The 18,392-nt window shown below is 39.1% G+C and overlaps 1 protein-coding gene across 1 annotated transcript; it reads right to left on the bottom strand.

Annotated features, from left to right (window-relative positions):
• Positions 1–399: 399 nt before the first annotated feature.
• Positions 400–16,015, bottom strand: LOC131292895 (E3 ubiquitin-protein ligase goliath). The gene is made up of 10 exons (XM_058320989.1): positions 15,980–16,015; positions 10,219–11,863; positions 7,574–7,709; positions 7,388–7,505; positions 6,139–6,210; positions 5,995–6,071; positions 4,330–4,426; positions 2,191–2,340; positions 1,909–2,127; positions 400–1,786 (listed from the first exon to the last, which is right to left on the bottom strand). Exons 2-10 carry the CDS (start codon positions 10,763–10,765, stop codon positions 1,163–1,165), a joined length of 2,040 nt encoding a protein of 679 aa, XP_058176972.1. The 5' UTR covers positions 10,766–11,863; positions 15,980–16,015; the 3' UTR covers positions 400–1,162.
• Between the last annotated feature and the right edge of the window lie 2,377 nt (positions 16,016–18,392).

The raw sequence follows: 18,392 nt of genomic DNA, 5'->3' as shown, positions 1-18,392 counted from the left end.
ACGAGATGCTGCAGGTGAATGAAGGTGCTGCAGGTCAGCTAAGCGAATATTTCTATTTTCCGCACCCATTTTGCGCCCTGCATCGACGACAGATAAATAGAACATTAAAGTCGCCTATGTAGAACATTAATGTGATGTGGCATGCCGTATTGCAAGCGACAGCTTACTGTAAAGAAAAAAAAACAAATCGAAATCATTTCAAGTGAGGATGTAGTCATGTGTAAATTAAAATTAAGCTTAGAATATTTTCAGTAGCACGTATTTTATTCGTATTATTGCTTAAAAGAGCAGCTTAACTCTCTAGACTCACTGAACCCACTAAAAAATGAAGGGAAATTAAATGGAACATTTTTTCAAAGATGCATTCTTACAATTGGAACGAATTTATAAATTGAAACGCAAATATCCTTTGGGCTTCAAATTTCTAACGTTAAAAACCTAAAATTGACTGTAATGTTCACGAACAGAAACAAAACTTGTTAAAACCCAAACAGATTCTTGAACAGCTGTCAGTGTATGTCCTTCTCAAATGAAAAGCAATTAAATAATTATTCTAATATCGGTAGGTTTTTTATCAGATTAAGACTTACTGTTCCTAACCTAGCTAAGGAAAGGATGTATCTATCATTCATAGCATGTACTAGAAAACAGTCCTAGAATGTTTTTTTTTCTAGAATTTTTTTCTAATAGAACTTTTGAATTTGCTTGTCAATATTCCTATTTATGAAACATTGTTACCGGATCAGTTTCAGCTTGTTTTTATTTAACGATACTAGGGCAAAATCGAGGTCTAACGATGCTAAAAGAAGGACTCATATGGCTATCGTTGGAGTCCTTTAGTTTAGTTACTTGTATTAGTTAGTTAGGGGTGCCTTGATCTGTTTACTACGCTGCTGGTGATTTAATCCGTACGCAGTTTTCTAACATTTCCAAAATGTGGATGCCTTGGCCCAACAGCCACAGACAGCATTCGGCTATCTGAAGAAGGCTATTTTAATTAAAAAATGCAATTGCTCTACACTTTGTTAAGCTTGTAAGTTCTCACTCTATCACATACCGCTTTTAGCGTCATCAATAACCGTTTCTGATGGACGTATAAGACGGTTCACTATCTGTCAGTCCACGCAACGTTCGACGCTCTTAGGCGATGCCACCGATTTGATCACTTTTTCCGGATTTCCTTTTCCTCACCACGTGTCGATCGGCGAACGATCAAATCATTATCACTGTTTGGTTCAGTTTCATCAGAAATGTCTTCGTCGTTGGAGTAGTCAATGGCAAGCTTTAAATCTTCGCACGTCACTACACTCCTGTGTTCCGCAGACGAACACGACGAATTACGTGACAGCGAGCAACGCCGCTTAGCGTTAGTCTGATATTGATTTCTTTGTATCTGAGAAGGTTCTTCCGTTTCATTCTTTGCCTGTTTAACCATTGACGATGGCGGCTCTGTTAACTGGGCAGGATCTTCGTGAATGCAAACGTGCAAGGAGCTTTCATTGTCAACAGGAGCCGAAATTGACTGAGGAAGTAGATTCTGGAGTGGCGTCCGTACTTTACGCATCTGCCCGCGATCGGTTTTGTAGAATTTGAATGGAAGCCTTGATTGTGCCTCGGGGATATCTTTACAGTGCTGCTTATTTTGATGAGCTCCATTACTCCGGTTTTCGTCCCGAGGATTGTCTGCAGGGTTCATCCCGCGACACGATCCTGTGGAATGATTTCCTTTGTACTTTTTAAGAGTCGCTGGAAGGCTTGTCGATCCATGTGGGCTATTTTCACAGACCTGTGTACGTTTTAATAGAGTAAGGATTCAAAATTCTGGTTCTTTACTAATTCCGCAACATAGAAACAACACTTTGGCCCCTTATGAAATAACGAAAATGCTATGTGATAGCGTATACTTACATCACTTTCTTCATCGTCCAGAGCGTTATTATACTCCAGATTACGCTGATTTTTATTCAATGCTGCTGCGAGACATCCCACACAAATATCGGTTCCATCCTGAGCTTCTAGACGACATTGGCTTTGACCATTATTCCGACGAACAGTATTGTGTTCCGATGATTGCGGACTATCAAGGTGATCTTGGTCCGAATCTGACTCAGAAGTGCTTCGCGACATCTATAATTACAAAAGGCGAGTGTTAGAAAACAAATAAACCATGCATTTTTTTCGAATCTCTACCTGATTCTCACTGGACGCTCGTATTTGCGGCAACGGACTGACGCTGTTTCGCCGCTGATATCCACCATCTGTACTGCTTCGGTCATCAATAAGATCACCTTCTTCTATATCCATATCTAATTGAAGAATGCTCTCTTGACTTCCCGTAAACTATGGTAAACAAGAGATAAAATTATTCATATACGTACATCTCAAGTCTGGCATGATCTTCTTCTTCTTCTTCTTTATCTTTACTAGAAAACCTAATTTTAAAACAGCAGAAAAATATCAACAAATAGCTAAACCCATAACTATGCTACATAAAAATAAATTATTACATATCGAATAGTGGGTTTCTACAAAAGAATCCAAGCTATATAGAAGGAGATATATAGCGCTATATAGCTATATAGAAGGAGAATACATTAACATACACACATGTAACATAAAATATACAGAACAAAAACAAACAATACGTTATGAAATCATACAGAGAAGTTTATTTGTCCAGTTGCTGCGGTAAAACTGATCGAATCTTCCCTTAACATATGGAATCGCACTACACCCGGTAATAGACTGTTTAAAATATTCACTCAAAAATCGTGTAGAAAAGCATATTCTCAATCTAAACTTCTACTTAGCATGAGATAGGACGTAACAAATTCCATGTATACTTTATTAGCTTTACATAATTGCTAGCGATACTTAATAGCGTCTAGAATGCGACTTTTTTATTCCAACAAACAAAGAAACAGAAGATCCTACACGAATGTAAGAAAAAAAAGAAAACCGATGAACAAATTAGGTTAATCCTAGGCTTAATTAAGTTGCATCTGAAAATGAGCAACCATACTGCGTAATAAACCAAGATAAGGTGTGTCATCTTGGTTTGCCCATCTACTGTTCTTTTTCTACTGAATGACTCGTACTACCACTACCACGGCCAGGGACAATCGGAAATTTTAAAATCGCAATTTAATTCAACATAAACCATCTAAACTGAAAATTATATGATTATATTGACGCTTGTTGATATAACTCCGTGACTAATCCGTAGTTTGTGATAGTAGCAATAGCAACCATAGCACTAGCGTTAATTAAAATTGTTGCGCTGACAGATGTTGATCGATGTATAGTTAATAGTAATCATAATAATGTCTCAATACGTATCACAGTGGAGCGCTAGATGAATAAGTTTGATTGCGTAGTTACGGATGGATGGACCTAGGCGTATAAGTTCGTCTAATCGTTCTGCTGGTACAACCGGTATATGAATGCCATACCTATGATTCCAGTACAGTTAGTTCATGATGGAATCCATGAATATGCAGTTGATATAATTAAATGTTATTTGAAGGCAATGTATTCCAAAATTTACGGTATCATAACTAACATACACTATATTACATGGCACATGAAACAGTTGCCTATTTTGGACAAAAGCCCTTGTAAATTCTTTTATTATTTTCATTTGCAATGAGCTGCATAGTAAAAAGTGTCATCCAAAGTTCAAATTAAATTTTCTTCACATATTTTGTATGACTCTTTACGTATGAAAAGGTAGTGAATAAGCATTGGTTGTGAGGCTTACTTATTGGCAATATGCTTGCTTATAAAATGACTATTGCTGTTACTTTCACTGCTGTCGCTGTTATGTGTATTGCTACTATCACAAACTCCGATGTCGCGAGAATTACTGCATATACTAGCGCTACTTGAATGCACGGGATGGTCGTGTTGAGTGGAAAAGTTACAAAATCCACTCATTCCACTATTAATGTCACCGCCAACCACTCTATTCGTTCCACTGCCACTCGTACTCGTAGTTGCAATATCGTCAGTCGAATTTTCGTAATCTTCGATGTTAATAATAATCGTTACTATGTCACTTAGCTGACCGCCAACGGCACCGGTATTAAGGCTAGTGCTGTAGATATTCCTCGACAAGACCGGCTCGGATTGCACAGGATTATCTCTTGTAGCCGATGCCGTCGACGGACGCGCTCCAGCCTGTCCGTGCCAGGAAACTATCCTTGTCGAATCCTCAATCGATGTCATCGAGGACGTTGTGATAGTGGACGTGTTTGAGGGTGGTGGCGGTGGCGTGATATTTAAGTACTCCGTAATTGCAGCATTGATCTGCGTCGTTGAAGAACCCACCACAAAGCCATAGTGTTTGAGGATGTCCATTTTGCACATCGGGCATGTGCGGTGCTCCAGTAGCCAAGGGTCAATGCATGCCTTATGAAACTCATGCCTGAATTGGAGAAAGAGAATTAAGACAAAGAAGGTTATAAATGCTAATTTCTGCTTTTCGTATTGATATTATTGTTTTTGCGAAACTACTTTGTATTAGTATTAACATTAAACACATCACTCAAGACACTAATGTGTTGTAAAACGAGACTGCTTTAGCTAAAATATTAGACAAATGAGCTGGAAGAAAGTTTTCCAGATACTGAATGGTGAAAAATTTACAAGCAAAACCGATGAAAAATTGTTATGTGAGGTAAACTAAGGGAACGCGAAAACATAAGTTAATAACAGAGGTAATAACAGAACGATCTTTTGTGTTTAAAACGTAAATACTGTATTTTTTTAAATAAATTAAACCGGTGGCAAATGCTGGTCGGACGTCGAAGTCCAAAAATAATATCACAAAACACTTCAACTTTAGATGAATTGTTATTATGTATGAATTTATGATATGCGGCATTTTTTACAAGTTCTCCTTCTTCTTTTTAGCGTGATGTCCGTCTTGGTAAGGCATGCCCGTTAAGGGCTTACTAGACTTTTTGCCCCTTTCTAACCGTCATGGTGTTCTGTTTCGGGTGAGAAATTTGGAAGCTATACGGTTAGTTTTGGTTTATTAATCTTTACAATTAAACAACGTTTTGTTATGTTTCCCCTCGACAGGACACTTGCCACGGTATGTTTAAACAGACGATCATTGATCCCGGATACAAACGTGTCATGTTTGCATTGACAGGGTATTTCTAATTACTCAAGCTTTTAGCCTGTTCCTGCGCATATCTATGCCTGAAACAATATCCGTCTCTTCTTGCCAATTTATTTTGATGGATTACGAAGACTCTTATGACTTCTGTACATGAAGTTTAACACTTTGATGACCAATGTTTTTTGTCCAAAACTAGCAGCTGTCACCAAGGTCAGCCGTGGTTACCTTTACGAACATGGCAATCAGCAACGGCAAGAGCATTCCCCAGAAAAATAAAGCCGATATAAATGCGTAACGAACGAACGATCGAAACGGTAAGGACGAATCGAACGAAAACAGGAATTGCTCAATTATGCGATGGTTTACGTGCCTCGATGGGCACGGATATATGCGTCTGTCCGTCAACATTGTGCATTCAAGTGCAGGCGAAGATCTTCGTCTCCGGTGTTAATGGATCAAATCTCAGCCAAAATGGACATTATTTATAGTTTAAAAATTATTTAGTACGCGTATCTCAAGAACAACAACCTTTCTTTACATTACACGTTGAGAATTAGCTAAGAAAATCAGACTAAAGTATAGGAATCGACGGTGAACTTTTGCTTTTGGTAGTAACTGTGTACTAAATACATCAGTTTTGTCATCATTTTTATTCTTACTGTTGTTCTGAACCAGGATTTCCTTACATAATGTTTTAAAAGTAGGAGGAAATGCGTCCTTTTTGCCCCCCTTGGGGTATGTATCCTTATTCAAAGGAGATTTCTTACTGGGATCCTGGGGGATCTTAATGAAGGTTTAAAGTTAACATATGTTCGTGAGTGCGAATCGTTATAAAAATATTAGTTTCAATTTTAATATATACTCACTTGCATGGAAGTACACGTATCACATCAGTTACTTTATATGGTTCGATACAAATGGCGCAGCAATCGTTGTCGATTTCCTAAAATACAAATACTCAGTTATTCGCCTACACATGGAGTAACTATTTAGATTGGACAAATACGTACCTTATCGTCCGATTTAATACTTTTTGTTGGAATTTTGGCAATTATACGCTTCGCAACACTGCACAATCGTTTCTGAAAAATAAAACAACATTATTAGTTTTGCATATACCTTACTCTTTTCAGACGATACGTTATAACACTTTCAGCTTATTCTAATAGCCAGTATCACTAATTATTTGTAGTATCCATAATGATGTCAATATAAATTCATCTGTATTTCTAAGCTTCACAATTTTCTTTTGTATATTGACTTTCAACTATGCTACCAGAATGGTGTCTGTGCTTTATAGCACGGAATTTTATTGGACGTTAGATTCACAAGTGTTTCTGTTGTTTTAAAATTTTTAAGAAATTTTAATAAATTTAATTATTTTTTCTAGATAAAAGCCTCAACTTCGGGTTTAAGAAATCCAGTTTGGTTGAAAGATAAATTCACATTCATTTCATCATAAGACAAAATCGTACGTCTGATTTCATCTGTCAAATCCATACAACACGTATAATAAAATCGTATGTGTAGCTCCTCTTACGCCAGCTTCAATATATGTGCAGTAAAACAAAATTCATTGGTTTTGCAAACAATTTTTTAAAACAAAATTCATTGATGTTTAATGAGTTCAACATACTGGTCCCACTAGATCATTCCATTTTCGGGTTCTTCTTCTTCTTGTCGTAACGACCTTGTTGATGATATGCGTGCTCGTTAAGGGCTTACGAGACTTTTACTCTATGTGTACGTGGATAGTCAGTCCTCTCGTACAGGGGAGGGTCCTGTCTCAGTTGGAATTCGAACCAATGCCGTGGAGGTGGTGAGCCTCGGCGTGATTTTCTAACCGGCGCTACCGCTCGGCTGTCGCGGGCTCCCATTTTATACGTCCAAGTCTACCGTACCGTACCGTCAGTAAAAAAAGCGTAATAAGTAACAGTACAAAGCCCATGTGCCATGTAAAGTATACGATGTGAGTTTCAATTGGATTAAACAGCGAGTATTCTCACATAATAGCGTTTGTGGCGATAAAGAAAATTAGAACAAACTCTTCTGCCAGAGTCCCATACCAAATTTGTAAATATTTCTAGTATTGTCGTTCATTCGAACTATCTGTTTCAGGCAAATAACCAACTTACATAGTGTGCTAACAACATAAACATTAATAGAGACGAATGACCGAATAGGTCAAAGTCTCTAAAATTCATAAAAAAAAACATAAACATTAAATTGTAATTACTCTTCCTATACGACATTACTTACTGATTGCTTATCTTTGGTTTGCAGGTATCGAAAACGTTGAACGTAATAAAACACCAACCAGACAAGAGAAATGATCATCAGTACAATGAACGAAATAGAGACGAATAAAACGGAAGCTCTGCAAATAAAAGACAAATAATTAAAACATCGTAACATTTATAGATTGAAAATTTAATCTTTACTTACTTATTTATGTTGCCAATGCTACGAAACTGACGGGAACCTTCAATAATATGCATAACAACTTCTTGGCCACGTAATTCAACAATGTCGATCAATTCATGACCCATTGCTTTTGATGTAAATACCGCGGTAATGTTTCCTGGAACATTTAAAAAATCAACTTAGAAAGCAATAAAATTGAACGGAATCAGCTAAGTCCTAAAAGTTAATAAACACAATTTCAAAACCCACTAGGTGATAACAAATACGTGTTCTTCAATCAATCCAAGTTTCATGTAACTTTAAAGTTGAACAGTAGGATGAACTATAAGTTAAACAACGCTTATCATGTATAAGTTTTTGTCGACTTGTCGAAAAAAAAGTTGATTAATATCATAGGTCATAACTTAATTTTCGAAAGGAGAACACACACTTATTTAGTACTTTCTAGGTTAATCGCAACGCAGAAAGCTTGTTGTGTCAATTTGGAGGAAACAGGAAATCGTCGGAAATAATTTACAAATGTTCAAATGCCCATGAACCGACGCAACCACTGGCAATGCCGCGTAGGCGCAGTTGCTGCCCCAGCGCCGTTTTAAGTATGCTAATGCCATTCAGATTTATACAGGTGCAAAGTAGAAAATCATTGGTAGCGCCATTGTGCGCTCTACGATATTGAGACGCAAAGCGATACCCAAGCTATAACACTATGGCGATCTGCGTACGTTCATTACTCACCACTCACCACCAGAGAAGATCACTTTTGCGTGTCTATATCTCGGCGATGCAACAAATATACATAGGAATGTGTTTGTTATTTTTTCATTCAAAAGTGCTTAACCTATTTACACGTCTTATACAAAAAAAATATCATGCACAAAACCATGATTTACTTAATCTTATCACACCGGCTAAATGTGTCAATGCTTTATTGATTCTCACTCCTTCGCACTCCCCTCATTGTTGTGGGTGAAATGGAACCCACGCATATAAATCTTATGGAAAATTGTTCGAAAAACTATTTGGTTAAATATCCTTACAAAGAGCTTTAGATGTTTCAAAAAACATATTCATTTTCAAAGATTATATGTATGAAACTGCACACTATTCCGCGTTCAAGGCCATATCAAAATTCAGCATACTAATTGACGATAAAATGCGTTGATAAACAAACAGCATATATATATACGCCATATTTAGACAGGAAGCGTTTCAACACTGCGTTTGATGAGCTGAAGCAATAAATTAATTACATCTAAGAATCCTCCGACGCAGCACGTCCTGTTTCCTTCGCACGCGGTTCGTCAGACGGAACCATGGTCACACCCATCCATCGGATTAACGACCCAAGGAAAACACGACGACCCTAGTCTCACTGAAGGCCAGCGGCGTGTAATGCTGTAGCAGATGCGACAAAACAAGACGTCGGCGCTACAATACACACGCTGAGAAAGCGCATAAGATTTCCTTCGCTATAACGTTATTACTGGCGACGGCAAGAGAGTGAAAGTAATCCACCCGAAGACTGAGTAGCGGCTGTCTGTAACCTTTCCTAGAAAGGGATTTGCGGGGCGGTCCAACTGAATACAATCAAACAGTTGAACCATGTGTGCACATACTTTTTTCTATTTTGTACGTGACTCCGTTGGTTTCTTTTAGCTACCATCCAGAAAGACCAACGCAACGCGAGTAGATCAACAAGATCAACACGACTCGAAAAGTCAACTAAGATTGCGTTTATCTCCCGCTGAGCTTTACAATGGGGTTGCTCGAACCATCGAATCCAATAGCAAATATCGAAATAGTTTTTTTATGAACTGTCAGCTGCAGTGGAAATTTTTATCTTCTCTGACACAGGGTAGATTCTTGTTTGATGGCAAATATTGGTTGTATCATGCAAGCCAGATAACCAGCAAGCGTTCAAAAGTAAAACTACTGACAGCCATTCAGGTGCGTTTTCTTTTGAACCGTTTTGACAACTTCAAAGAATAAAATCAATTATTCTAGTAAATGCCAATTATTCATTTTGCAATTCCTTCCATTGTTTTAGATGCTACAGCTTAAAATTTGCAATCAAATCTCTTATGAATGAATAGATTCACCTATCATTCAGTTTTGTTAAGTACCCTTAGATTAAAGCGAAGTGTAGATTTCAGTAATAAACCAATCACTGTTTATTATAAACAAAATAATAGTATCCAGCAAAAATGAACAACTGTGTCCTGCTCATCACGTGGGTTATGACATCAACAAAACAAAAAAGTATTTTTCAAACAATAGAATGTTCGTCTGCCAATCTTAATCTTTCTGACTGACTCCTGATATCACCGAACGTGCATGTTTTCGCTTTGCACCCCAACTTATCTGCAATAGGAAACCACGAATGCTTATCGCGTCTGCTGGTTACATTTGTTTATACTCAATAGAGCTCCCCACAACGTCACCCATGGGAATTTTGTTGTTGTAGGAAATAATTTTTACTGTTAGATTTTTTACGCACACTATGCGTACTGTTTTGATAACAGCGAAGAAGCATTATGTTTAACTATGTGTTTGATTGCACAAACCATGTACCACGTGATAAGGCATTAGTTGTTTGGTATCAATAAATATCGAAACTGCCAAAAACGCATGTATAGTGAAGCAGCTTAAATCGCCCCAATACTTACGTTCTTTATCGTTAATCTTCATTTTATCCAGCTTAGGATCATCCTTATCGTTATAGATAATAACTCCAGCGGCACCGTGATCAAATGCATGTTTTACTTTATCCTCAAAGTTGCAGCTACCACGCCGTATGAGTGCAATCCAAGAAATGTGACGCTCCGGCAGGGGTTGTCCGCGAGTCCCATTCCAATGCTTTGAACAACCAGTGTGATCCGACCGATTTACACTGTTGCTAACATGCACCAGGATGCCGGTTCTGTTCAGAACTCGACCTTCGCCATACTTAGCACTTTCGTTTCCCCCGAGCTCCACCAAGTGTCCTTCTGCGTCCACGTAGCTGTAGTTGAGGTGTGCAAACGTGGAGGTCTCGAAGGCCATACGGTCTTCAGCCGGAAGAGCAAATGAAGAGACGCCGTTACTGAACTCGGTTGGCTGCGACGGGGCCGATATATCATGGTTCGGCGACGAGTTAGCTGCCACCAGCGAGGCGCCAACCAAGAGCGATAGGAAGTTGTTCATGTTAACCTGATAGCTTAGAGCAGACATCATTCTTTGTACTCTCACAGAATTTTCGTGCAATACAAGCGATGTGAAATCTGATCTACAGGCGTGCTATCATACAGCAGCTTTTGGTCGAATATTCGGGCACTTGATGTGAACACAGAACACGATCGCAAATTTTCTACACAACAAATGCACAAGACAATTTGCTTATCATTCGATCACACCTTGTGTAACGCAAACTACTTCAAATTTAAAACACATAGCAGACCACTAGTTCAAAACATCATCGGTACAGTAATGGAGTAGCGCAACCGATAGACTTCCAGGAACTTTGAGGGATGGTGCAAAGAGTCGCCAACCGGTTCGCAATTGCCGGATCTTGCATTCTATATTACTCGAACCTATAATGCTCTTACATTTTATGTATGTTTCACGAAAAGTCTCGACTTAGAATGCACTTAACACTGAAAGGATAAAATATCGTAGCTATGTTTACCCGTTGCACAACATAAATTCGTTTAAAGGGCATATGACTTCAAACAAACTATTTTTACGGAAGTAGTACGTACACTCTGCTGTCATTAATCACTCACTATTTTCAAAAGACATTGTAGAGGGAGGATCACCATTCCTTTTTCTATATATAAATTGCATCAGGCAAAATTTATCATATAGATGTTGTTTCACTGCATAAACCCCAAGCAGACAGCGCAATGCACTCGTCAATTCAACCGCCTCGAATCATTCCTCTGATTCAACTTGTTCTGCCACCCGGAAGGTTGAACTCTACGAAATGCGATCGCTCCGCGCTTGTTCCGCGATCGTGGTTGGACTGCAACTGATAACTTGTTTGATTTGCTCCCGTGCCGTTGCCTTTCGGAGCTGTAGACGAGAGTAATGTGTTGCCGGGCAGTCTTTTCTTAGCCTAGTCCTGTGCTCTCTCAATTCTCTTGTTTGAACGTAGAATCCGCTACCGTGCACTGGTCCAGTGCTCCACTTGATCGATCGACTGCATAAAGCATAACCTTGGATGCGGCCAGAAGCTTACGTTGTTTGCCGGGTTGACAAATGCGTTTCTTGGGCTTCCTTCAACCTTACAATGAATTCTTCGACGCCTTGAATACTTGCATAACCCGACTGGACCTGGAAAATGAAAAGTAAAAAACAAAAATGCCATTATGATCATATGGCATGGTTTATATAATTGCATTAAACTGAGATTTGTGTGAAGTATGATTTTATTGAGTTTACCAGAACTCGTTGGATTTATAGAAGGTTAAATTCAATAATTTCCGTTGTCCTAGACCATCTAAACTACTCTCGGCTGATTTTATATGGTTCGTTGGCATCACTGGCCTTAAAGTCTATTGCACACAACTCACCCTTCGCAGTGTAGGGAAAGTGAAAACTAGATTTTCCGCTGTCTGGTTCGATTGAGGTGCACAAACATTCGAACAAATCAGCAAAAGGAAAGATTACATTTACTTCGGCGATTTTCTTCATATCGATAGGCGTAGGACAGTGTTTACCAGTGTCATTTTTCTAGATTAGATAACTTGGTTCAAAAGTGGTCGCAAGCTCAGTTGACAGCGTTTGGCATCAGCCCAGCGAATGTAATAGCTCTTTGCACGCTTATCATTCACTAAATGGGTGGATGGGAAAAAATCAACTTAGGACATAATTCCACACTCGTCTTTATCACCGTTTCAGTTAGTCTAAATTGGCTTTTTTAATTGAAAAATTGCGTTTTATTGCATTATTTAGCATCACGATTAGCCTAACATTACAACAATGTACCATTCTTCATTTGTAAAAATGTTGTAAATAATAATAAAAAAAAAAAAAAATTTGAATCATGCGTATATTTCTATGAATTTGGTGCTTTTTTCAACTTAGATAAACGAAAGCTCAATGCATACGTTCATACATAATACTAACCAGCTGGTCTATTACTGCAATGCGAAAGAAACTACTTTCGATAGATCGAGGGCACTACTGCTCTTGTAGGCAATTAACCTCACATACCCAAGGCATACAGCTTGTGATTAAATCCAGTTTCTGCGAAAGAAATCACGTAAACGAAAACACAGCCATGCCCATGACCGTGATATTGACCCATGTATGTACGGACTACAGCAACGTTCGAACTGCAAGAAATAGTGATACGATCTCGTTTCAACACTTGCTGCATATTCTATACCCGGCATATTTATAAATGAATAACAAATCGGTATTTTCATTAAAATGAATATTAAAATATCCTGCAGCTCCTTGGTCAAATAATGAATCGAAAGATTGTTATCATAGAATTGTTGATATCTGTACCATGTTTCAAGATGTCTAACGGTACATCTATAAAAGCGCACTTGCTCTGTTGCGAAACATAGTTGACCGCTAGTACGAGATGACACGAGACAACATTATTTCAATAGTTATCTGCGTTCAAAACAAGTCCGGTTCAGGCACACAACCGGTTTTACATCGCCTGGTACCGTTGCTGCATCTCTCTTGTGCACTTGGTTCTAAGACGAGACAACCGTCCGACCGTCACTGCGTACAAGCGCTCCTAGAGAGCAGGGTATTTCTCACGCTTTGTTTCCATCGATTTAGCTCCCGCAACCAAAGCTGATCTCGATCATTTAGGTTGCTTGCCGTACGAAAATATAGACGCCACTAAGTCATCTCGCATAGCTGAAGCAATGCGCCATTCGCCTTCAACTAGCTACGACGAAAGGAGCTTCAAATGTACGACTGAGAGGTGCAAGGCAGGTCGTTGAATGCGCGAAGGTTAGAACGGGTTTTAATTTGCCTTTTTCATTTAACACGTTTGCACGAAGCAATGGATGGATTTGCTGTTTCTGTTTGTATCTTGTTATTTTTGTTTTCTGCTGCTTTCTTGAAATTGAACTATTGTGAAATGTACTCATAGTTTATTGCAGTTGTAATTTTTGTGTAATTCAAACAGAAAGAAAAATGTTGTGTTTTTATCGAAGGAAAATTATCGATTGATCAAAATATTAGTAAAGCGAACAGCCCAGTGATTGGTCATATGACTAACTTACAAACAAAGCATGGTGTGGTAAACTATCAACGAGCGTTAAACCAATCCCGCAATGGATAAGAGTCATTAACAAAATCAATATCTCTACGGGCAAATTTTATTGTGAATTTAAAACAAAGTTTTAATTTAAATTTACCACATTCTAGCACTTGACTTACACTATCTACTTCGCAACATGCCAATAGGGATGAGAATATAAAGAAAATTGTTTCATTCAGGGCATGTTTGTATACATGTGTGGAGCTTGGCTTTCATGTTTGAGCACACGAACTTGTTCTGCTTGCATTAATTCCATTTGGTTAATTGACCCCCTTATAACGAAAAGCATTGAGCTTCGCCTGTTTCATTTCGCGCTAATTATCGTCGGATGATGATTTATCTCCTCCTCTTCAATAGCAAATAGCCTACACTGAATGTTTGCTTTCCAACTCGCTGGATAAATCGACCGAAATTATATTTCCGAATAGTCACGGATGTCTCAAACAACCTGCACACATGCTTTCATATCCCACTAACACAAAAAGAAAGAAGAGAAACAAGTCGAGGTGAACAAATTTACCCTCGGAAAAGTGTAGAGTTGGACTGCAGCATAATGAGTTCAGGTTGGTATTGTACCAATGTTTTATAATTGAAGTAAAATAATGTGTATACCACATTTAGATTTGAAATACCTAGACATACGAAAGTTTATTTATATTATTTGCTTTGCAAAGGTGTTCTGCACTGCTTAAACTGTTTTCGTAGGTTGGGTTTCCTTATCAAATGTTGTATGTTGATACGTAACGATACGTTGAGCATTCATTCATCAACATTCCGTTGCGCAACTTGAATTTGTAATGCTACTCCCTTAGTAGAACACATCTTCGAAGCAAATCCTTGAACTTTTGCAGTTTTGAAAAAGTATTGAAGCCTATACTGAGCGATCAATAAATAGATGCAAAACGCCACAAGAATACCAATATTAAATGAAACCCATGAAGCGACATGTTCGTCTTATGGCTTAATATAGCAGACCACTAAGCTTAAAAGATTACTTATACACACGCTTTTTTATGCCAATCCTCATTTTTATTCTACTCACATTGCTAAGGAGTATCCGTGGCACCGTCACATTCTATAATCTGCCTGAACAGCCACGAGTCTAGCGGCAATTACCTTTTTGTCACAACTTCGGAAAGCGTACGTCGATTGTCACCTTTGCATACCTATCATTTTTAATTCCTTCACCTGACCGATGTTGCCCGCTGTATGTGCACATGGCATATCCTCGTGCGGAATTAAGGACATTTGTACACATTTTCTCCACGGCTTACGGTAATGCCTGGTACACGTTTTAGTTCATCGCTCAACGAACCGTGCCATGCATGCACATTCTTCACGTTGTCGGAAAAACTCACTAGGGTCTAAATCCCACAAGGCACATGACAACATTTTTTACCTAAAATGCTATTTTCATTGTTTGTCGTTTTTAGCTGCGACTGTTTACGTTACGCGATTATATATAAATCAATTGGATTTTTTGCATCAATGTTTCTGTATCGTAAATGGTAATTCTTCTCGTCAATTAAGCATTGATACCAACAAATTCCACTTTATAAAAGCTAAAAAGATCTAGATAAAAGCTAAAAGGTCATAGAGCCTGTGCCAGTTCGTTCGTGCAACCAGAAAACAGAAAATAATAGAACATGTCTGGAATCTTTGGCAACAGCAACTGCTACATAAGTATAAGGAATTTTGAACGGTCAGTATGTTAGGTTTGTCTGTCAAGAAGAAAGGGACCAGAACGGGACCCTTGCAAGCGTAAACATTCTCTCGAACCTAATGGTGACGAACGAAAATAATCTCAATTTCCTCTCGTTTGACCTACTTTGGGCCATTTTTGCAGAATCTTCTCTGCACAATAATGCCATCCACAAGAGAGAGAACGGAAACATTCCATTTAAGTCAGGGGCTGGCAAAGAGCAGTCAAATCCGACCTGATGGCTGATTGTATTTGGCCTGCGAGGGAACGAGATTTTGTACAGTTTAAGTAACCAAAATACATGCAGTAAGCATTTTTTGCGACGCTGTTTGGTTTCATAACGTCGAGTGGTTAGTTCTTATCAAACATTGCTCGGTTCCTGCTCAGAAATGATTGACGATATTCAAACATATAACACAATATTACAGAAAAATATTTGCTTGATTTGGACCCTTACCTGCTCAACCGGAACAAGGCTTTCCGAGGTCAGCTAGTCTGCCTCGTCTTCCGGGTGTTGCTCCCGGCTATGCTAGACCGACTCAACTTGGGCCGCAGGTCTGTCTCGGACGAAAGCCACAAAACACCCACAGCTATAAACAAACTAATTTGTTCCACGTTTTTTTTGAAGTTGTCAAAAAACGGGCCCAACTTCAATATGTCCAAGGCAATGTTGGCAATGTATGATACTCGATAAAAAAGGTAGCTTTCTTACTAATCTTTTATACACTAAACCTATATACCACCACCGCTGGCTTACTTCAGCACCACCCACGGATGTGCTCAATTTCTTTACAGATTTCAGACGGGCTTTGTTTGCCCACGAAAAGAAACGTATATTCCACTCGTCGAGTGTTCTCTTTGTGCTGAATCTGGTGGATAGGAGTATTTTTCACACCACGCTTCCAATTGTTCAGACAGAACGGCGCGGGGGATTTGGTGTATTTTATGATTTGCAAGCAGCGGGATTTTCCTTACCTTAACTAGGAAACTCCAAAGTAGTTACTTACGATTTCGCAACGATTGTTTACATAAACACTGGCCGTACTTTTGCAGCAATTACTGTGCTTATCTTCCAAAAGTCCCGTGTGTTTTGCTTGATGCATCTCATAGATCGACCCTGTCCAGCGCACTCGAGGGATCTGGTCTGATGACACCAACTCAAAACAAACTTTATAAATTTCGTGGGCGTTTCATTGAATTCACTCGCAACACTACACAGCCCATTTCGCGACGGAATCAGTTTTCCGTTTTTTCACAGTTTTTTAGTTTTTTCTCCGCACTGCGGATCAGTGTTGGCAGTATCAGGATTCGGAAGATTCGAAGATTCGATCCCTAGGGCGGATTCGAACCCCAATTGACGGATTCTAAAAAATTTATTCTCGAAAAACACGATTCACGGGGTCCACACTACAGGGCGACGTCCCGTCACAAAACGCGACTTCGTCTGACTCGGGGTCCACACTACAGCGCGACGTCGCCTGACAGGAGCTGAACTCCATATAAAAAAAACCTTGCGCGATGTCGCGCGAATCGCGCTAGGTTTTTTTTGCATGGAGTTCAGCGCCTGTCAGGCGACGGCGCGTTACGCGACGGTGCAGTCTGGAAAGCGTGTGACAGGCGGCTGAACTCCATACAAAAAAAAAATGTCGCACAAATCGCGCTAGTGTAGAAACAGCGAAAAACGCGACGTCGCGCTAGCTCTTATCAAATGTCAATTCGAAACGAAAACAAACCGACAGCTGGATAAAACACGCAATATTTTCCACGAAACATCGGATTTTACGTTGTACTACTGGTCTGTAGCCTTCACAAATGTAATTCAAAGTTTTGTCGGGTGTCAAAACGTAAACAAACTGCACTCAACAATAGGAGATGACGGAGAAATATATACTTCTTACGATGGGGCAAAATATCGTCGATGTTTGTTTTAGGTGGTTTTCTCAGTGAATTTCAAATGTAGAAGTGCCAAACTCACTCAGGGTGCTTAAAATACATAGCTAAACAAGTATTATTCATTACTACGTCCAAATTCAACAACATTTTTAGGCCGAGTTTGCGCTCCAATGTAATACCTATTTCCACATACTCCCCTACCTCTATCGCGCTTTGCTTGCGCGATTGTTCTGCCGAAACTGGGCTACTTTTGAAACGGGACGTCGCGCTGTCCCCAGCTACGTTAAATGATGCGATCGTACGATAGCCATAGTAACGATTCGTTAATCGATGCGATGGGCAACATAACACCACAGCATAACGGCTATAACCCCAAAGGTTCTCAAACCATCCGCGTCACACAGGAACAATCAGAAGGGGCGCTAGTGTGCTCAGCGCAACACACTCATAAAAAGGAGGTTGGTTCATCTAGAACAAAAAGCGTTGATTGAAAAAGAAAACATTAAACGTATTTTTTTGCACTCATTGTCGTCTGCCTATGAATTGTTGTTGGTTGTGATGGTGAAAAATTGATTTCCACTAACCTCGATAGGCAAAACTCAACTTCAATATCACATTCAAATTCAATCAGATGCTATATGAGGTAACCTCCAAATTAACTCTGTTGTTTGACGTCTTCGAACCAAAACAAACTTGTGCGCAGTGCTTAGAAGACTCCAGTCGATAAAAAATACTGTTTTTGCTTTAATAGCAAAACCAACGTGAAAAGTGAGTGTTCATTGTAAGTTTTCGAAACATTAAACATGTTTTCTGTACAAAAACAAATGTGAATCGTTTAACAAAACGGTACGGGAACCGGTAATTGAGGAATGTTTGTTTGTGGTCATGAATGCATTGTGCATTGCAGTCCCACTTTCTTATCCTGACATGGCAGAGTGGTTGGTAAGTTGAATGCAATTGTATTTCGGTATGCTTCA

This window comes from Anopheles ziemanni, unplaced genomic scaffold (assembly GCF_943734765.1).
Source record: "Anopheles ziemanni unplaced genomic scaffold, idAnoZiCoDA_A2_x.2 scaffold_12_ctg1, whole genome shotgun sequence".
NCBI lineage: Eukaryota > Metazoa > Arthropoda > Insecta > Diptera > Culicidae > Anopheles > Anopheles ziemanni.
This window is presented reverse-complemented; position numbering and strand designations above follow the sequence as displayed.